We start from the raw sequence: 22,570 nt of genomic DNA on the forward strand, positions 1-22,570 counted from the left end.
AAAGCAGCCGCACTCCACACAGCTAGGATTAAGAGGCGATTGAAGAGCCTGATACAGCCTCAAAGTGCCTTCAGCACAAAAATGCCTTTGGCAGGGCACAGGTACTCTCTTTGAAAGTGCTTACACACACACACACACACACACACATACACATGGCTGGGCTTTTAATTTAGCTCTGATTTTTCCTTTGTATTTGTCACAGTCTTACTGTACTATCCAGATCTTCATCTATTTCCAGCCATTTTTAATGTATGGTTGAGCTGTATGATGTTGTACAATGCTTCCTGCTAAATTCCCCTGAGTGACTTTAGGGAAAAAAGGAATAGGCTAGTAGCAATCTCTTTATGTTTTTATGAAACATCTGAGCCTGTTTGCATGTCAATATGGCCATATGTTACCATGAATACACTCACATGTGTCATATACAGTACAGAGTCTCACACACACACACACACACACACACACACACACCTCATTACATCACAGTCAATTACAAAGTTGATCCTGATATAGAACATTTTTCACTACTGAGACACATTTAAGTCTCATCCTTTCCTATTATTTTCAAGAAAATCATGTTTTTTGTTCTTTGTGATGATGATTTTCTAGCAAATGTAGGTTGCTTGAGAGTTACAGTAAAACTAAATCTAATACTACAGTAACTACCACAGTGTCATCTAAACTGTAGCCAAGATGGGGCAGTCTGGCACCATTAAAGGGAGACAACAAATGTGTCGGCTGTAAAGAAAAACATTGAAGGACTCCATTTGCACCCCCTCTCCCACACACAGTTCTTTCTCTTGCCTTTTCTACACCCTTCTTTGTCTCCCCCTCTCTCATCAGCTGCTATAGGGCCCCTAGGGACGAGCGGGCTGCCACTCAGATCCCTGGCACAGGAAGACAGGCCGGTATCCTTGGTGATGGCTCTGTGTTTCCGTGGTGACAGGTGTGTCCGCTCAGAGCAGGGTGGCGGTGTTTGTCAGGAAGTGTTTGGAAGGGGTGCAGAGTCCAAATGCAGCTCAGGTGTTGATGGCTGCGAGGGGTGCGTTCAATGAAACAGTGTTTGTTAGTGAGTTGTCCGTCTGTCAGTGGCTGTCAGGACAAGAGAGTCAAGCGGGTGTGTTTGAATAAGTGTGTGCGTGTGCGCGCGTGCGTAATGTATAAATCAGGGTTACTGCATTGTTGGCTTGTGTTTTTATAGGTATTAAATATAGGTGCGTTATACTTTGTTGCTTATCACTGACTCATCAACGGCATTGCGGGATGCTCACTGGGGAATATAGAGCAGGGAGTTTTAAGTTGATCAGCATACCCTTAAAAGACTTTCCTGCCTTTCAAATAATGACCTATATCCCCCAATAGTTCAAGCCTTCTCTCTGCAGTACTTGTATAGACCTTGTCACTGTGCGTACAGGCAGCTATCAACATCCCTATCGAATTCCAACACTTCACACCTAATTATCTCACTCCACTGTTTAGCCTCTTATTGAAACTCTGGCATCACAACACAGCTAGCTAAATGGAGGCAGAGCTTGTTTAGACACTTGCAGTCTTTGCTTCCAGCTGGCTAGCTTCCCATAGAGAAACAACCGTAAACAAAGAGACGAGTGCCGCGCAATAAACTCCTAACAGCAACAATCTCCATTCACTCCTATCCTGTCTCCCCCGTTTTGTGTCTCCCAGCTTCTCCCGATCATCTCTTTTTTTTCTCCCTATAGCTAATTGGCAGCAACGTTTTAATCCCCCCCCCCCCTTCTTGTTAAGTGATGATTTGTTGGCAGGTGATCAAAGGGGAGTGGTGCCCGTGGTGCCCACTGTGCGCCATGCCCGTCACTACCTGCTGGCACACATGAGCACTGGGACTGGCGCTGTGCCAAGGGGCCACAGGCCTGCACAGCGGGGGCACACTGCCAAGAGGCAGAGGTCAATGTGTGTGTGTGTGTGTGTGTGTGTGTGTGTGTGCGTGCACATGGGTAGGTTGGGAGGGTAGTGTGTGCATGCATTTCCTAACAGAAGATTCAAAACTCTATCTTCGTGTCTCTCTCTCTCGGTCTGTCTGCATATCTCTTTCTCACACTCCCCTCTCCCTTTTTATTGCAGACCAACAGCAGGTTGAAGCAGATTGAGAAGGAGTACAGTCAGAAGCTCGCCAAGTCTGCCCAGGTATTCAGTTTTTTCTTTTACCCTTCGTTTTTCCCCCTCTTTCATTTTATATTCCTCTTTTTCCACTGAACCCCTTGAAAGATTGGACAAACTGATGGAAGAGATGAGGAAGTACATATGAAAATACAGACACACACACACACACACACACACACACACACACACTCTTAAACACACAGCAAGCCACCCTGCCCTTCACCCTTCAGTTGATTTGCCCAGACACACTTGTGCACATCACACACACATCCCATATCTGGCATGAGGTTTGTGCAGAGTTTCAGCAAATAAATCTATACCTAAAACATTGTTTGTATTACATAACAAATATTTAAAGCTCTGCTGTCTGGCTTTTCTCTTTACCGTTGCTGTTCTGTATTACATCTCTGCGTCCAGAGGTGTTAGAGGTAAAAGCTTTCCTTCGCAGCTCAGACAGAATTGTGTGAATGCAGGACAGGTTATGGATGTTTTGATAATACAAATGTTTGCCCTTAAAGCTGCACTAATCAATATTTTTTATATTGAAGTAAATCAAATATCTACATGTAATGTGAAAGGGGTCGCTCGTAGGGAGCTAGAAGGAGAATAAATATTAGACTTGCATTTGTCAGCTGGCCAGAAAAGGGGGCTAGTAATAATTTATACTTTATCAATCCCGCAAGGGAAATTCCAATGTTTTAACTCTGTTGTTAGAATACACATTACACACAGGCCTGAAATACACACACATGCTCAGTACCTATACATGCACTAATGGAGAGATGTCAGAGTGAGAGGCTGCAGCTGTCGATGGACATGCGCCCCGTGCAGTTGGGGGTTTGATGCCTTGCTCAAGAGCACCTTGGCAGTGCCCAGGAGGTGAACTGGCACCTCTGCAGCTACCAGTCCGCCACCATACTTTGGTCTGTATGGGGACTTGAACCCATGATGTAGCCTCTGCAAGATCTTGAAGCAGAATTACACATCAAGATTAAAAGATCAGTTAAAGTCCCTACTTATATTTCACACACTTATTTGCCCCCTGTCCGTTCACTTGCACCAGTATCCTCCTCCTCTCCATTCTCTCTCCCGTGCCTTTAATAGCTCTTTGCTCCATACCTGTTTCTCTTCCTCATGTCATCGTCTGTCCACACTTCCAACCGAGGCCCATATGTTTAACATTACTGCTTGTCTCCTCAGACTGAGCCCCATTTAAAACTGAGGTAATTCTTCTCTCCAACCAGGAATATAACTTCCCAGGACACACTCTGTCATTCCGTAAAATGCAGCTTTTACCTCACCAGTTTAAAAGATCAAAAACACCCTAAGTAGTGTTTACATTACAAAAGAAAAGAGTTTTCTTCTTGATTATGTAGCAGGGTAAAATATCACAATCATTTGGCCGTAATTGCACCTCGTTACACAAAGACGAGATTCAAAGGGGAGGGGGGGAGATGTTTTTTCTTTCTTTCTTCTCTTTAAATCCCCCCATTTTGGGTTGGCTGGCAAAGGCACAGAGTTGAAAGCGGGGTTGACAAGCAGATGTTGTGAGAAAACGGTAGCTTATTAGGTTACACAATGCTCGACTTCAAAAGAAGTCGGATGCTGTGCGAAAGTTCAGCCATGTTTGCCTGCTTTGGCGTTGTGGTACGCCACCGCAGACAAAGCAACAAATGATTAATCCTCTGTTTTGGGGACACAAAGCTGGCACAGGATCAACAAACAGCACTCTCTCTCTCTCTGACAATAAAGAAAAGTCTTGGTGCGCAGAAGTCAACACCTTTGTTGAAGTGTGTAGTTATACACAGGGTTATGCTGAAGGTGTGGGTTTTTGTGCAAACATTAATATGCTTGATTAATGCAGGGTATTTGTCATGGGCTTGGGCGGCTTTGTTTTAAAAGGTAAAGGTGGGACGGGTGGTTGGTGTTGTTGCCTACCCCTTGGGGCAACTCAGTCAAATGTAAACAAGAGGCCTTTGAACCTCAAAGGCTAACCCCAGTTGTTAACCCCTCAGTGTCTGACAGGGGGCATCGCTCTTGAGCTCAACTGCATGGCCAATAACCCAATTAAAAACATACATTATCCTGAGGGGACTGGAGACGCAGCACATAAGGGTATATGTTTACATGCATGCACACACACACACATATCCCTCTCTTGCACGTTAAGTCTTTGCTTTTGTCTCTCTTTCTCTGCCTTTCTCATTTACACACGCACGCACACACACAAACACACATTTACACAGACTATCCTAATTAGTGTCTCTCCAATCCTGTGTGTTAAGCATCTAGCTGTGAGTGGTCCTCCTGGGTGACCTGTGAACTGAACAGGGCTGTGCTCTCTTCCCTCACTTAATGATCTGGCTACAGTGGGTGGTAGCTGTGGTACTGGCAGGAGATCATTACTTTATCCCTGACCGTCCCACTGTGGGAGTAGGTAGGTGGTTGAGGGAGTTTGCATTGGGGGGCACAGTACATGAGAAGTACCATGTTCTGGAAGAAAGAGGTTGAAGTTCACTCCATATGCAAATGTGCCTCATTTAATGTACCACATGTATTAACCAAATAGGACATGTTGCAATATTTATTCAAATGTAGGGATGAACCCACAGAGAATCATCACCCGACTGTACAGCTTTCCTCCGCTCTATACAGCATTTTACTGTTCATCAGCGCTTTGTTCTGGTTTTACGCCCGCAAATTTACTGTTCTTCTTTCACTCTCTCTACTCTCCTTAGAGTTGTTTTCAGTGAAAAAGCTCTGTACGCCTTCTGCCCAACACAAAATAGCAGTCAAAGTTAAAGCATAACTCTCGCCAAAATGCAGCCTAGGGTCTTTATGTGAATGGACCCGAGTCAAACTTTCGTTTAAAAGCATATTTAGGACGGAAACGCCACTTTTAAGATTCACTGTATTCTTGTTTTCGGTCAAATGGCCTTTTGAATGGGAGTGCTAGGGGCACTACTATGATCACATCAAATGAGCGTAAATAACAACAGCTAAAGTGAGTTGTTCAAAACCTTTCTCTTTAGTAAACTCTGTGTACGCAAACAATGTTCTCAATGCTCGAGTTCATGTGTAGAGCCCCTGGTGATACTTCGAGCAAAGTTTCATGTTGTGTCGAGCCTTCTTAGTGTTTTAAAAATAGCGATTTTGATGTGATCATAGTAGTGCCCCTAGCACTCCCATTCAAAAGGCCATTTGACCCGAAAACAAGAATACGGTGAATCTTAAAAGTGGCGTTTCCATCCTAAATATGCTTTTAAATGAAAGTTTGACTCTGGTATATTCACAAAAAGAACCTAGGTTGCATTTTGGCAAGAGTTACGCTTTAACAAACTAGCAGGTGAACATAATGGAGCTGGTCTAAAAATAGTTTTAAATTAATAGTCGATATTCTGTCGATTAACTAATTGATTCATTGACTTATTATTTACGCACATTTGCGCATGCCAATGCAGTAAATAGCTGTTAATTTCTGAAGACTAAGCATTTTTCTTTCACTTTTTGTTTATTTTGTTCTCACCTCACTATTTCAGTTGCTTAACAGATCATAGGTGTCTGCAGCAATTAGGAGGTCTGGAACCAGGCTACACTATTTCAACATCCGCCACCAGGTTTTCACACGCACAAGCGTTTTATTTTCATGAATTTTTGCAAAGCATTGCCTTTCCTATGGTGGCCTTCGTTGTATGGCCTTAGTTTTTCACCCTTCTGTTTACAAACAAGTGAATTAACACAAGACCTGTTCATTTTTTTTTTATTTTTTTTTTTACCTCAGGCTCATGGAGAGGTAATCCTGCCTTTAGCCATGAACAGAGCTTGCTAGCAGGCTGGGGAAATAGGTATGCAATGTAATAAGTCTCACCAGACCAATTACAGAAGGCCTGGCTGTCTATCAGACAGAAAAAAAGGTGCTGTATTGTATATATACTGTGTGTGTGCGTGTGTATATATATATATATATATATTATATATTTATATATATATAATATATATATATATATATATATATATATATTATATATTTATATATATATATAATATATATATATATATATATATATATATATACAGGAATAACAAGACAGACAGCTGAGTTCACTAGTTTAGAGTGCCACCACTGCCTGGGGGCTAAAGACCAGCAGCTGCAGGGAATCCATATTGTAAAATAATGATTACGCCGAGAAATGATGTTCCCATAATAATGTGTCATTTGTTGCTTTCATGTGGCTTTCCTGCTGACAAAATAAGCCTAATCTCTCTCTCTCTCTCGCTCTCTCTCACTCTCTCTATCTCTCTCTTTCTCTCTCTCTCTCTCTCTATCTGTGGTTGACCCGCACCACTCTAACTCCCATACTCCCACACAGTGTGCAGATTCCAGCAGGGCTAGTCCTCCAGAGTTTGAACACGGTAAACAATTATCTGTCTAGCCCAAAGCTAGCAGCAGCACTGCTCCCCACCACAGCCTCTGTCTCTCTTTTTCTCTTTCGTTCTGTTCCTCTCCCTCTCTCTTTTTACTCTCTCTCATCTTTCCTCTGCCTTTCCCTGACAGTGGCTTAAATAGAATGTTAATTTTGACTGGAGGATTTCAAAGCCAAGGCAGTTCCTTTTCATCTTGGTGTGCACTGCAAGTTCACCAATACAAAGTCACTCCGCTCTTCAAAAAGGAAGTTGTTTTTTCCATCCTGTCTATTTTTTATTTTTTTTTTACTTCCCTCTTCTCTCTGCTTCCACTGTGTCTTCTGTCTCGTCTCAAAAAAGACACAAAACATGAGACTCTGGGAAAAAGCATTTTCAAGGTGATTGTTACTGCCATCCAAATCCATGACGAATGTGAAGCACATTTTCTATCTGATACAAGTCATTTTGTCAGATGAGTGAAATGAAACAAATCAGCATTTTGTTGAGTGAACTGGTTTTGCATTTTGCAACTGGTTTTCTCTGCACTTTGACATTTTTTACTGTGTCACTGTCAAAAGTACATATAACTTACCTATGCACTGGAAAAAACCTTCCCAAGAGCAGATAGGTCCATTCCCCAGTATGTCAACATGTCTTTTTATATACTCACTGACCAGTGGGTCACTGTGTGATCAGTTGTCCATCTGCTGATTTTCTTTTTTTTCCCCTGTCTCTCCTCTTCTCACCTATAGCTAATTGCGGAGCTACAGACATCTGTCTGTGACTCAAAGGAAGAGGCTGTTCGTCTGCAGCAGGCGATGGTCAAGCAGTTGGAGGAGTCCAACATTCGATGGGATGAGGAGAGGAGGACAATAACTCACCACGCTGATAGGGCCAACAAGGTCAGTGTCGTGCACTTAGAAGACTTAATCACACTTAATAATTGCATCTATAAACATTGATGAAATGAGACACAAAATGACTGTAGGTGTGAGGGGCAGAGCAATATTACTGCATTACCGGAGTTTGCAGCAGCATATTAGAGCCGGGTCACTTTACCTGAAATAAAGACCACCCCCCAAGGACATTACAAGAATTTATTGCAATTTTAGGGTTAAAAAGAGAATTGGTGCTTCTCTGTCTGATTCAGCTCTGTGGTTGACAATGATTTATTGATCACAATCAGGGTCCAAAATTAGCACCATTTACTAGCTAAATGCTGGTAAAATATGTGTTAGTTGCTGGTAGATTTGCTTCACTCAATAGCCAAAAAACAGTGGTAATCGATTGAGTGGCTTGTAAAATTTGAACATTCACTAGCCATTTGGCTGGTGGACAACAACGTAAATTTTGGACCCTGATCACAATTAGAGCAGCATGTCACAATTTTGGGAAAAATAAAAGACTTTTTACAAGTTGGGAAAAGCACAAAATCAGTCACAATACGGTGGAATGTGTGAGTAGAAACTTTTTCCGTATTGGGTAAAATGTTGAAAAATAGTTTTGACTCATATTTTAACATCTGATCAGAGAGTTATTTAAAAAAAGAAGAGCAGAGAGCCAATGCCCTGCCTCTTTGCCTGTTTTCCCCTGTAAAACTTCTTGTTGATCATGTATCATACTATCATAAAGCACTTTAAGGGGCTCAGAGTGTAAATCTGAGCACACCAGCTAGAAATTATTGAATGGGGCATTGTAACCCAACTCCCACAAAAACCTGAGTTTGCATGAGTTGTTTGGTATGTAACCTATGTATTGCTTACTTTTCTTTTTACTTAACTCTTTTTACTTCAGAACATGTAAATACACATGCATGCATCTTCACCAGCTTTGGTCTGTCTTCAAGGTGTCTGCCTTTTTATCAGTTTATCTCTTATCTTCCTATCTCCTTAATGTCCTAGCAGTCTTATATACGTCCTTTCCTCTGTCAGCGGTCTTAGTCGTGTTGATCTGCAGAGGCAAACCTTTAGACTTAGAGAATGGGGAGGGGGGGGCGTCTGTAAACTACATCTTTAAAAAAGCCTTGTCTGGATTTGACTTTTATGGAGTAGACACGGGTCGCTTTTTTTTTTTTGTTAAAGCACGGTCACGCTTTGTATGTATGGGCTCTGTCATTTATATGGCTAACTGCAAACTCCATAGTGTCTTTAAGTGGCTTGTGTGCTCTGTGTCTGGCTGAACCTTGTAAATCTGACTGCTGCACCCCACTTCTTTAGTCAGAGCCTCTCTATATCATTACTGTCATTCTCTTTCACAGTTAAACTCCTTTTTTTAAGCATTCACACTATTTCTCACTTTATTTCTTTAAAGCTGTTCTAATTAAACTTCACATGTAGAACAATATTAGTTGATACAATTAAGAGATTAGGAATGGGAACGTAGGAAAAATGTCACGTTGTCCGTTTGACTTTGATGTGCCACTGCTTAGTAATTGAGACACTACTAGCCCCTTTAACGATTCCGCAATAGTGCCGCAAAGAAGATCTGCAGTTATGCAGGCTTTTTTTATTCACAAAGAACCAAGCAAAGGCGGCATAATGCCGCCCCAGTGTGTGATTTCACATAGCATGCCGGCCTTCCGGGAGCAAAAGAGGCATGACGTGTAACAACAACGTCGGTGTCTAGTGTGTGTGAGCCAATACACACCGGTAATCAACCTCCCAAACCCGACCGGACCCAGAAACTGCCAACTTTATGCATTATAGTAGCACAGTTGTCAGTAGAGAGAAGGACAGAAACGGCCGCAGCTCCCGTGTTTGTATGTGTTTGAGAGGGAGAGAGCGAGTGGAAGGGAAGGTTGACTATCGCTTGCAATGTTTCTGTAAGTTATTAATATCTTCGGCTACTCGGAATGCTGCTTTGTCACTTTTTTATCTGCCTGTGGTCGACTTGTGCATCATACTGTATGTATTCCCGCTATGCCAGCTGCACCTTCCAAACAGACGTCTTTGTTAGGGCTCTGCGACTGACTCCCCTGCTGGCTTAACAACTCTGTCCCCCCCATTTCGTCTTCTTAAAGGCGCATCATTCCCGCCTGGATCAAGCTGTGCGAAAGGGGCTACTATATAAGTAAACAGTAAACATGCCATAGGTAGCTCAGAGAAACTGAAGTAAGCTATAAAACACAGTTGTCATGTCTACAGTGCAACACATTGTTTAATGTAGATAAAACAATATTTTGTTCATTTCTTCCGATCTTTTACCTGATCTTCACCCTCCTCTGTGCCGATTTCTCTTTTGGACTCGCAGGATCTTTTATTCTTCCTCTTGCCCTAGCAACCAGACAGGGACACAGTGGTAGTTGATTGGGTGTGGCTCACTAAATAAAGAGTTGTTGTGTCTGGGATCAGGACATTTTCCCAAACACAACCTTGTCTGTTTGTGGTTTGCAGCTGCCTCATATAGTTAGGAGGCAGATCTGTGAGCCTCCTTTTAGCTCTCCTCTCCTAGGCCCTGGTAGCCCAGCGCCGCCCCCCCCCCCCCCCTTAGAGTTTTCTCCTAAAGCGGCCAGTTTGCTCTAAAATGGCTTTCCCCAGCCCTGCCGGCTGCCGCACACCTAGAATGCCTAAAATGTTTGGTGCATTCCATATGCAATTGATAGTAAAGGCTGGTGCTGGTTCTGTGGTCCAAATCATTCAGTCTTAACCCAGGCAGCTCTTTTCAGAACCCTTGTCTCACTCATTTATAAACACATTTACTGTGATCCTGTGTTCAGATAATCAAAAAAGCTTCAGGCAGTCATTTTCAGTGGAACTGCACACACACACACAAAGAACTGTAGAGCTGCTGAGCTTTTTTATGCTTAAGTGACACCCCGTAGTGTGAACCCGATATGAACAATGTATTGAATCATTTTTGTATTCCTGTTTCACTGAAGGGAGTTGTTACCTATTCACAATCTTTGCTTGCTGTCTAAATGGAGGGCAACAACTACATACACATTCTATGATGAAGTTACATACACAATAATTAATCATCATTTACCATCATTTCCATGAAATGTTTGTCTTTATGTTATGGTGGATGACTCTGACCACACCTGCTCACATTGTGTCTCTGTTGCTTTTAATCTAACTACCGTGACACAACAAACACACACACACCATCTCCTCTGTTGTAGGCTGTGTTACAAGACACAGGCCATGGCATCTGTGTTGAGAGCAGACAAAGGCTTTCTGTTTCCATTATCTGTGTCCTCATTATTATGATCCCCCCCCCCGTATTAACCACCCGCTAATGGGACTCCAATTAATAGTTGAATTGCTTATTAAAGGCCAGACATTAAGGGAAGAAGAGAATCAATGAGGGAGAGGAAGGTAAGATTGGTCAAACAGGAAATAAAAAGACAGAAAATTAATAAATAAAATAAATAGTTGGTGAAAACTTGAAAGAAGAGGGAGAGGAGATGGATGAGATGGTACACAATGTAGGGAAAGAGAGCGAGGGAGAACCAACAAAAGGATGGAGGAAGTTTGAGGATTGAGACAGCAAACAGAAGGACAAGAGAAGAAAAGGGGAGAGAGAGAAAACAAAGAAATGGTGGAGAGCTGTCAGTGGGCCATTGAGGGAGTGTGTCGCCTGCTGACATTGTTTCCATGCTGCTCACTTCAAAGGGCTCGGATTATGAAGAGAGCGAGGGGCTTCAGACAATGGGAGGGGAAGAAAATAACATCAAAGTTAGCCGCGCATTTGAATTGGGATAATCCCAAAACATTTGTTCTGAATGCATGCTGCACCAGATCAGATGTCCCTTTTTTTCCCTCGCCAGCCCCGTTCTGCTGTTTCTAGCACCATCTGTGGCTATACTGCACTTGTGACTTCTTAAATGTGGGTGTTAACTGCAGAGACCTTTGTATCTCGTAAACCCCATTTTTTAGAACAACGGTAGTACAGTTGAGTATGCTTATTATCTGTTTTTTTTTGTATAAGTGACGTTTAGATAGTATTTGTGTGTGGTGTGTGTGCACATATAGGCATGAGCGCACGTGTGTGTGTCTTGCATTGCTGGCCCTCAGTTTGAATAGGAAATAGACTAAATATCAAAGTGTGTGTCGCAAACTGTTGCAGATGTGAAGTACGCAGGCTGGTTAGTGCGATGCCCCTGTCCAGATTAATGAGCAGACACACTGTTGGGCACCAAGTAGCTTTGCTGTTTTGGCCCTCTGATGTGAACTTGCAGCTCAATTAGAGATTTTCTTATATTAACATTGAAAGAAATTACTTTTTTCTATGTGAATGGGCTTTTTGTACTGTAAACTGTACTGTTTAGCTCATTGTTTTGGTTTTCTGGTTCATACATACATTGAATGGTTGTGAGATTCAAAAAAATGCTTGTGTGGATTAAACAAACACATCCATTCAACCATCCATTTGGAAAAGGAAGTTGCTGTGTCACACAGTGGACAATAAATAAAGAGAAGCTGATGTTGTGTAGATTGCCCTTCCAATGTTTCACCTTACTTCCTGCCTTGGTTTCCTATGAGTGATCTCTCATATGGAGTTGTATTAGTTGTATTTAGGTTACCAATTATCTCATAACAGTGGGCAAGGCAGGAGTGGGCAGTTTTAATGCACCGGAACCAGGCCAGTGTCAAAGGACTCTGGAAGGTGAAAACAAGATGAAAGTGTTGTATTTGCTTTCATCTGTCCAGTCTATTCATATCAGTTAAGGGGAATGGGAACCAATATAGAGGAAGCTAGTGTAGCGCATTGGTACATAGCCAGCGTTTGGGTGAGAGGATTATTCACTTCCTAATGTCATCTGTTTCCCTACGTGTGGTATAAAGTGTCTCATATTGTGGATGTTTTTTTTTTCTTTGAGACGCAGGGGGTTGAGGTGAATGTGAAGTTTAATAGTAAGGTTATTGGGATTACTTGAATACATGATGTGTGCTTGTGTGGCCATGTGCACTGCCTGTGTGTGAGAGTGTATGTATGAGTGTGTGCCTGAAATGTGCAGCTGCCAAATCTGACAGAACTCAAGCCCACATTAGCCTGCCAAGAGAAAGGTACAAAGACACACACACACACACACACACACACACACAGGCCTTGTCTCTTCTCTCTCTCGCACACCCTATATTTCCAACTCTGTATCTGCGAACTCTTTCTGTCTCAAACTCTCTGTCTCCACACACACATACACAAGCACACATGCTCACCTCACCCTGCCAAAAGGAAGAGGTGGCTGGTGAATAAACAATGGCACTCCGCCCATAGTGTCACCCGCATGGGCTTTGATCAGCACCGCTGTTCCTGCTCCCCACAGCAGTGCTTCCTGTCTTTCTGCCTGCCGAATGCTACCATGCATTCGCACACGTGCACACACACACACACACACACACACACACACACACACACACATAACTTAGTGTTCATGTCTCAGTCTTATACATGGGCCTACATATACCATCTCTCTCCCATTGTCTCCTCACTAAGTCTTTATCTGTATATTTCTGTCCCTCAAACTCGCACACAAACATATCTTTGAATTAGTGCCCCTGTCTCTACATCTTTCAATAGTGTTGCATTTTCTAACGTACACCCACATATTCCCAGTGTTTTCACACACACAGGAATACACACTTTTAATCCAGGCCCATCCAGCAGTAACTTCAAGTGCAAGTCAAAGGGAAGGTCCTGTTGTAGTGTCCTCTGGGTGAAGTGACAGCAGACACATTACATAATGCAACAGTGACCATTGTCTCACTCTGTTTGAGGATGAGAGTGAATATATGAGGTGCACTGTTCTTTGTACATTTGACAGTGTGGGGTTTACATTTCATTGTCAAATTTAGATGGAATCCATGTGATCCAGGTGCTTTTGTTTTTATGCATGCATGCCAGTATCGAGTGGCAAGGCTCCTGTGTGTGTGTGTGTGTGTGTGTGTGTGTGTGTGTGTGTGTGTGTGTGTGTGTGTGTGTGTGTGTGTGTGTGTGTGTGTGCACATGCCCTCACAAACATGCACACATTCAATGGGGCTAGTTGTAGCAGCTGCAGTTTGTCTGTAGTTATATATGCATTAGCTTTTGAGGGGGTTGAAAGGATGACTTTGCCTGTGGGAAGGAATGGCAGCAGTGGATCAAGAACAGGTGTGCTGGATACCCTCTGAGGCAAAGAGCTGCTTCGTGTGTGTGTGTGTGTGTGTGTGTGTGTGTGTGTGTGTGTCTCTTTTCGTGTGTCTGTCCACGTCCTTCAACGCATCTCCATGTTCTTCGTGTCAACCTTGAACTTGAACATTTGTTTACTGAGGTTTGAGCCATCTGTGTTTCTGCCGCTTTCTTTTTCCGTGTGTGGGCATGAATACTACTTTCACAGTTCATTTTTACTTAAAAGTGTTAAGAAATGTTTCCAATACTAACATTAAATCTAATGACTCCCATTAATATGGACGGGTAGTACAACCAGTGTCACTGAGAATCAACACCTCAGTCTGTACAGACTGTTTTAACCTTATCCTTGTCCAATAAACCAAACGGCACCTCTGCGTATAAAGTTAGAGGCGACTGCTCCCAGTTACTGCACACTAACTATCCAGTGTATGAAATGGCAGAGAGACAAAGCAAAAATAGTAACTGGTGAAAACATCAAACATTAGCAAGGCAAGGAGATTTACATACAGTATTTAACTCAGCCGTTAGCTGACTAAACTTAGGTGAAAAGGTGATGACGTGATGAGAAAAAGGTTTCCAGTGGCATGTCCATGTTACTCCGTTTTTGTCGAATTTTGTAAGTAGACAATTATTTACCAACATATTAGCCTTAAGAAGTTGATGATTTCATATTGTTTTTAGCCTAGTGTACTATAATTCACAAAGCCAATGTGTTGCTCAGTTATAGCTTGATATAGCTATGATAACTACTTTTGTAGAATCCTGGGTATAGTCCGTAAGGGGCTTATGTGGCCATTGTGCTCTTAAATCGTAGTGAATAGACTAGTGCTGTCAGTAAGGCTGCACTCCAACTTCCAGTTCAGCCCTGCTTTGTCCTTTTATATTGGCACTAGAAATGTCTCATCTTGGATCTGTAAATCTATTATGTGAAGGCTCTCTCTCTCTCACTCACTCTGTGACTCGTTTTATGTATCTGTGTAAGCACCCATCTGCCTTCATGTCCGTGTGTGTGTGTGTGTGTGTGTGTGTGTGTGTGTGTGTGTGTGTGTGTGTGTGTGTGTGTGTGTGTGTGTATAACTCTACATGTGTGCCTGGTGTTGGCTGATTGATGACTTTTCCGGCTGTGGGCAGATTCCCGGCAGTGTTTGATCCACATATCAGAGGAGGTGGAAGTAGGAGAGAGATAACATTCCAGGATGCAACTAGGGAACGTGGGAAATGGAACAGCTCATAGAGACCATACTCCATTCTCAGACAACAAACGGAAATTACTCATTAAACCACAGGCCTAATGCTAAGTACAAAGAAACCATGACGGCCTAATGTCTTGTGCTTCCCCGTTTGAAGAATCCCACGTGCTGACAAATCTGGGATGTAAACGGAAGTAGACAAGCTGCCATTACTGCGGTGGCACCTCACTTATAAACTTGTGTATAACACTCTAATGTATGCAAGGGATTTCACTATTTAAGCTATTATGTCAAGAAATCTGTCTAGCAAATCATGTAGAACCGTTTATATGTTAAAAATGTAGTGTGCAAACTCCACACAACAGTCTCACATCCAGACTGTGGAGTTCCGACAGATGACGTACATTATTTTTAGTTTTTTACAAAAGCCTGTGTCATAACCAGTATCAGACTAGTTGTTTAAGACTGAATAACCCGCACATTATACCTTCATCGGGTCGGCCAGTTAAGGCGACTGCCGACCGTGATTAACCCAAACATCAGCCACCGGATTCGTAGTTAAAGCTGTGTGATCACCAGGGGGCAGAAATACTCGAACACAATTTCAAAGAAACACAAGCCTGGCAAACTGTTGTCTTATCAAGTTGCTATGGCTTACGGTATTTGTCACCCACTCACCCAACAGTTTAATATTAGGACTTAATGAGAGCAGTGAGACTCAGTAGTTTATGTAAGGGCGGCTAGAAACTGCATAGAGCTGCAGAGTTGGCTTCAGCCCTCCAAGTGACTCTTTCACATTCACATGTTTAAATATTTTAATATCATTTTTGATTTTTGGGGTGTAAATTACACTATAATGCAGACAGCAGGCAATGGGTCTTCAGCTAATTTAGTAAAATACTCTCAGCTCGATATATATAGAGATATATAGTTGCCTGCTAATATTTGTAGCAACTTGTGTGACATCACTGACAACCAGAATCTGTGTTTTATTTTTTAGTTTTCAGTCTGCAATTGTAAAAACTTTTGCTTAACTTTACATCCATTAAATTATATACTATTTGATTAACAGAATATATGTATGTGAGCCCACACAAACACACACACAAATACACACAAAGGGCATATGGTGCATATTTCAGGGTTGTTTCCTATTCTCTTTCTACTGTAGCTCACAGCAGCTGAAAGAGACCAAGACGGAAAGATGGAGAACATTGTGTTTCCCCTGTGGGCATAGCTCAGTTGCAACATGTCTTCATTACCACGGCAATTGTCTTACTATTTTCATCAGTACCAGGAAAGGCGCCTCCATAACTGTGCCGACAAATTGCAATAGACGAGATAACTGTTCTATTTGCTGTTCAGGAGAGTTTGCTGCTGCCGTCGTCACAGTATCTTCCCACTTCAGTTCAAAATCAGCTCTGGGAAAAGTGCTGAAAAGCATCAAAGCACTGAAAGCAAGTCAATTTATACCAATACCAGTGATATGTTTTTAGAGGGGCTTTCCTGGTCCACTTGCTAAACCACATCTTTATATTCCTACACACACACAGACAGACTAAGCAAAAGTTTCACTTCTCTAACACCTCAGGAGGGAGACCTCTCTCCTCCTACAGCTTCTCTCTTACACTCACTGCTTTACCTTTCCCACAATCCTTTGATAAAAGTGCAGATAAAAGAGAGTCTGTGCTTATCTCTCTGGCCATCCACCTCTCCTTGAGGTTAGCGCCTCCTTTATTATTTACTATTAGATCAGTAGACATACATACCTACGTGCCTTGTTCTCCTAAAGCTGGTTTGCGTGTGTGGGCGCAGTCCACATACTGTGTCTTTGCTTATGTCTGTGTGCTTCGTGCCCCTTGTGTATGTATTTGTTCTTACCCTTTTGCTTGTCTGTGTGTGTTGTGTGTGTGTGTGTGTGTGTGTGTGTGTGTGTGTGTGTGTGTGTGTGTGTGTGTGTCCTTGGCTGGAGGCGGTTCAGTGTGAGGTTTTCGCTGCTGTCTGAAGTCCTCCAGCCTCAGTGTCATTAGAGGATCTCTTTAATCCAGACTTTGGGAGAAACTTCTGACAGCACGCTGCAAATAGACGGCCCCGCCGCACATGAAGAGCAGCTCTACTCCTAACAAAACACCAAGTTTAAAGAGGCCCCTGGCCTTTTTTCCTCCTCCCACTAATACCTCCCTTCTTTCTTCTTTGCTTTTTTTTCCTGCCCTCTGTTGCTTTTACTTCACCCTAGGGAAACATGCTTGCCTTATCTGCGCAGGAGGACCACCCAGGAAAGATGACTCAGGCATTGGTGTATCTGTGCGCCTGTGTGTGTATGTTTGTGTGCGTACCACACTGGAATTGCACACTCATTTGACTGAGTGTAGCACCCACATTTTTAGAACTTTTCCTGTTAATATTAATGCATGCCTGTACCTGCATGGATCGCTGTGAGCGGTGTGTTTGTTGGTGCTGCGTGCGCGTGTGCCTCGCTACTCCTTTGAGCCAAAGTTTGGAATGAAAGGCAGAGGCACATTGCTGATGGAGAGGTGAGAGAGGCCTTCAAGCTCCCAACTGTGGGACTGTGCAGCAGAGGTACACCGCTGCCCCATCTCCTCACTCTGGCCACGTGTTTTTCTACTTCATGCTGCTCCCCTCTTCCTCAGTATCTTGCTGTCTCTCATTTTCACCTTTCTGAGATTTCTCCTCCTGTCTTATCTTCCTAGGCTTTTTGCTTTGCATTTTGTTTACTTTTATTCTCTTCCATGCATCTTCTCCCCACCTCCTTACCCCCTCCATCTCTCCCTAAGGAAATCTGATTTCCCCTTCTTCCTGGCCTGTTCACAATGATCCCAGTCTGCATGGCTGATAAAAACCATATCGCCCTGAGCATCTGGAGACACTCATTCACGCACTTGCACACACTAAATACTATAGAGCTTGCACTGGATTAAAGTCTAAGTCAGACAATGGTATTCAAACTGCATCATGTGGGCTGTGCATATGTTCACAGGTGTCTACAGTGTCCACTTCATTGCTTTGTTATTCTCTTTTCAGTAGTAGTTTATTTTTAATTATTTGTGGCTACAAGAGTTAGTTTTGCTCTATGCCTAAACACAATCCTTAATACAGTATAATAAGACCATTATGTCTGACGATGAAGACTAAATATTTCCGAAGGCTCTTTCTGACTCACAACGCTTTTATTCATCAGCAGAATCATCCCATATGATTCTATTAATGAAGTGACAAGTGTTGAACCTCTGCCCTCAGAGTCATCAGATACAGAACCCACATGAAATAGACAAACACGTCACCAGTGAGGCCCACAAAGTCAGCCTAACTTCCCAGAAGACCTGGTCCAGAAATGCTGTGTCACAGTGCACAGAATCTGAAAGGGGAGGGCTGGGGTTGGTTTGTCAGGGTCTTCTTTGTCAGCCGTACTGCTGTCTTTAAAAGATTGATGTGGTTGAGGTTTGGGTCACAGTGGGGAAGTGTTGGAGGAAGGATGGTAGGAATTGAAACTCTGTATGTGCATGCAAATACTTACTAGGTAAGACATACAATTCTCAATCAATTGTATTTACATTGCCCAAAATCAGAAATGAACAATCTGTACAACACATTCTGACACTCTATATCCTTAAAATTTCAATTCAGATGAGGAAAAAGAAAAATGAAGAAACCTCACACTCCCATGCCTTGGTCCCTATCAGAAAACTTGTATGAATTGTGTCAACTCCACTAAAAAAGGCTTTTCTAGTGTCGTCAAACCTTTTGATTCACCAATAAACAAAATTAAATGATGAAATCGAAGGCAAGGCGTTGCAATGGATTGAGATGTGGGCTGTGATGGAATAGTGAGTGGCTAAGAAATACCCTGATTAATAGGATCAAGGCGCTGTAAAACCAGTTGCCTTTCATGCTGTAGTGCTAATACTGACCTGAACATGCTCCTGAATCATAATAATCTAGTAAAGTGTGTTGATCTAGGAATCTATCCGTCCAAGTAGCCACTGCAAAATAAGGAGGTACATTATAAAGCTGATTTGACTGCATCAGTGCAGTTCAGGTGCGGGTTCACACTGTAGCACAATCTTATTAAAAGAAAATTTTTAAATGTCAATAAATGAAAATATAAGGTGAATTTTCCATTAATCCAGCCACTGTGATATCTACTGTATCTAACAATCTGACAAAAAAGGTTTCAACTTCCTTTTCAGTCAGTAGTTCTCAGAGAGTTACCCAGAAGTTCAACCAGGCCCTGAAGCCTAACAGTCTGTGTGTGATTTATGTCAGTGTAGTGGGTTGTAGATCAGGCTGGTCATGCCTATCACCTGGACTGTGTTTCCATCAGCTCTGAGAATCGACAAGGCAACACCTGGCTCGCTCACTCAACTCCACTGGGGAGAAACACTGAGGATATTGATGCTAGCCAGTGCCCCATGCACTTGTTGGTGTGTGTGTGTGCGCGCAAATGCGTGTCTGTGCTTTTATGTTCAGGTGTGTGTGTGTGTGTGTGTGTGTGCATGCTTTTGTGCACATGTCACTCTCTCTGCTTTTCATGCAGACTAATCAAAGACGAAGTGACCACATGTGCGCTAAAAACATCTGGTTCTGCGTTGGATGCAGGAACTGCGCCTTTCTTTCCACTGCTATCACTTACAGGCAGAAAGGGGAAAAATGTCATACACACACATACAGTGCATTTTCTTTCTTTCTTTCATGCCTGAATCTTAGAAAACAAAATAGATTAAATTCTTTATTGGCGCCCTATGGGGAAATTTGATCAACTCAGGTATTTGGATTACATGTGAGAGAGGTTCTTATCCACTAAATGATACAGTATATCTCTTATTACTGCCAAAGAAATAATGATCCCTAAAGGAATGTAACTTTACAAAAGCCTTGGAAGTTTGCTAATTCCCTGAGTGAGCAAGTCTCTCTTTCTGCATGCCCTTGTCTAGAAATGAGTATGGGCTTAATGAGGCCAGCTTGCCAGTAATTACTGTCATGACTTCATTATTAGCCTTTTAACATGCAAAGACTAATCACAGGCTGTATCTTTCCTCACTGTCCCTCTCTCTCGGTCTGGATCGGTCTTGTTTTCTCAGTCGCAGCCTCTCATTCAGGTGTCTCTTTCCAGCTCAAAATGTATCTGTAAATTAGTGTATATCACTTTGCGTCAGTTACACATTACATCACACAGATCGGGAGCCGACAACACTGACTGTCTCTCCCTTCCCCCAGGCTCTGCAGGAAAAGGTGGAAAGTCTACAGAGGCAGCTGCATTGCTCAGAGAAGAAGCTGCTTAGCAAAGAGCTCGAGACTGAAGAGAAGGTAACAAAGTCCTCAATCTCTCACTATCTGTTTTTCATGCTTGTCAGGCATTCACAAGAGCGGCAGGCCGTCTCTCTTACTCAAACTCATTTGCTCCTCACCATTACTGTTGCATCACTCTCGCTGCCCTCGGCCTTTTAGTCACACTTCTCTTTGCCTCCTGCCAGCGCAAAACCTCTATTTGACTTCTTCTTAATAATCATGAGATCCTTCTTTGGAATTGAATCCCTTTATTGAGCCCTTCAACACCCATCTCTGGTCCCCCCATCACCTGCTGTCCCTAGCCCCTCACCCCTTAGTTGCCATCCTTACTAGACCCTCCAGGGGGCCACAAAAGACAGACAAATGGATTCCCTCTCATTCTCCTTTTCAGAGCGACAGATATGCCCCCTCACACATTTCCCAAATTCCTTGAGATTTGGCTTCAAGAGCCAGCGCCTAGGGCCAGGAATGCCACCACCGCCTGTGTTCAGAGGGAAGCCTCTGTGTGCACACACACACTCCCCATTGCTCTCCAGAATGCTCTGTAATCAAGGCTCTGTTTTGACCTTGACACACACAGAGAAGAAAGCCCTAATGACTACACTCACACAGGAGGCTCTTCTTTGTACCCTGGTATGTACACCAAAGGCATTCATCCTCTTGTGTCCCCTCTGATCCACCCACTGACCCTTGTACACACTTCACACACTCGTCACACACCTCAGTGTCTGGCCGTCATAAATCTGAAGGAAGGGGTCAGTGGTTTTTAAGAGCTGTTGGTCACTGAGCCAGTCCCAGAGGCGCGCTGCACATTGTTTTTTCTATAACTTGGAGGAGCTGACCCCTGAACCTGCCTGCTGTATTGTCAGATCATTTCGTCTGGACAAGGGTTTGGGTTACTCTTCTTCAGCTTTGCATTTATGTGTTTGGTTAGTGTTATTTACTGTGTGATCCATCACTGAAGACACAATCAATTGTTGTATTGGTGAAAAGTTTTACCACAGATAAAAAAATTCACAGCAGAGCTTAGGTGTGCTGCAAATGCAAAGAGTGTTTAAAGAAATGAACCTGTTCTCTGGTATTTCTTTCTTTCTTTCTTTCTTTCTTTCTGTGTGTGTGTGTGTGTGTGTGTGTGTGTGTGTGTGTGTGTGTGTGTGTGTGCGTGTGTGTGTGTGTGTGTGCGTGCGTGTGTGTGTGCGTGTGTGTGTGCGCAAACACATGGTCAAGTTCCCTAGCAGCCACTATGGCATATTGTTTACATATTATAACCGCTTATAGTTATTAAGCAAGTGACAATAAGCAAGAGAGAAGTCAGTATTTTTCAGGATACTCAGTGTCTGTCTGTGTTAGTAGAAAGGTGTTTAACACTCCAGGGCATTGAGGCAAAGGGCAAAGTATACTTCCAGTAGATGATGTTGGTTCAATCAAATGTTGGCCCACTGCTTTGAAGAGTAACACATATTCAGATTTTCACACTATTCAACTGTGCAAAGTGTCATGATGTTTTGTTTAAAAACAAGAATATTGTGGATGTCATTTTATTAATGTAATTTCATTTTATTATTTATGTTTTTTTAGCACATGAAATCACTCAAAACCCACTTATTGCTTGTGGGCTATAGAGCTTAGTCTTGTATGTCTGAAATGTTTTGATACTGACACCAGTTAAAGAACTGGTAAACAAGACTAAGAATTTGATTAAACATTTGGTACCAATCTTACATACTTACGTACTACTATGGCGGTTCCTAATAGCACAATGCCACAAACACATGTCACTTGTTCGTCGCAGATTGTTTAGCTGTGACAAAGGTGGCAGCAAAAACACAAACAGGAAGTGTGCCATAGTCGGATAACAATAAAGGAATCTCCGTGTATCAACCAACTCGGAGCTAAAAGCGATCCCTCAACAGATACAACAGTTGAGGCAGGATCTGGAAGGATGGTTATAGTAAGAGGTTTTTAATAAGATGCTGCAACTAATGTTTACACGTAAAACATGTCTTCATCATAGTAAGAAAAGGCAGCCTTGACATTTGAAATGCCTGCTGTCTCATAGGATGGACAGGTTCTTAATATTTCTACTCATCAAATTTCCTAGAAAACAGATTAATCTCTTCAAACATTATAGAAAAATCACAGAAAACGTGATAGATTCATTTATTTATTTATTTAGTCCACATTATTTATTTGTGATCAATTAATAGATCCAGTAGCTTTCCCCGCACATCAGTTTGGTCACAGGAAGTCACAGTTTGTCCCAGGAAGTGAGCCATTATCTACCCAATGTTTTTTAGCCTTCAATGATCAGTCCTCTGTAAATATGTACAATTAACTCCAATTTGTGCTCTTTTTCTTGGTCAAAGGAATTTGCTGTTTGCTGTAATAGATGAGTGTTGTTTCAGTACTACCTCTAA

General features: G+C 42.5%; 1 protein-coding gene across 7 annotated transcripts in view; it reads left to right on the plus strand.

Annotated features, from left to right (window-relative positions):
* Window positions 1-22,570, plus strand: part of cep112 (centrosomal protein 112) — a 99,431-nt gene that overhangs the window by 69,105 nt on the left and 7,756 nt on the right. For all 7 annotated transcript variants that reach the window (XM_031312892.2, XM_031312891.2, XM_031312894.2 and 4 more), the window contains 3 exons: window positions 2,101-2,163; window positions 7,296-7,445; window positions 20,082-20,171. In XM_031312892.2, the coding sequence (XP_031168752.1) occupies window positions 2,101-2,163; window positions 7,296-7,445; window positions 20,082-20,171 (303 nt within the window). The remainder of the gene's footprint in view (window positions 1-2,100; window positions 2,164-7,295; window positions 7,446-20,081; window positions 20,172-22,570) is intronic.

Source organism: Sander lucioperca, chromosome 21 (assembly GCF_008315115.2).
Source record: "Sander lucioperca isolate FBNREF2018 chromosome 21, SLUC_FBN_1.2, whole genome shotgun sequence".
NCBI lineage: Eukaryota > Metazoa > Chordata > Actinopteri > Perciformes > Percidae > Sander > Sander lucioperca.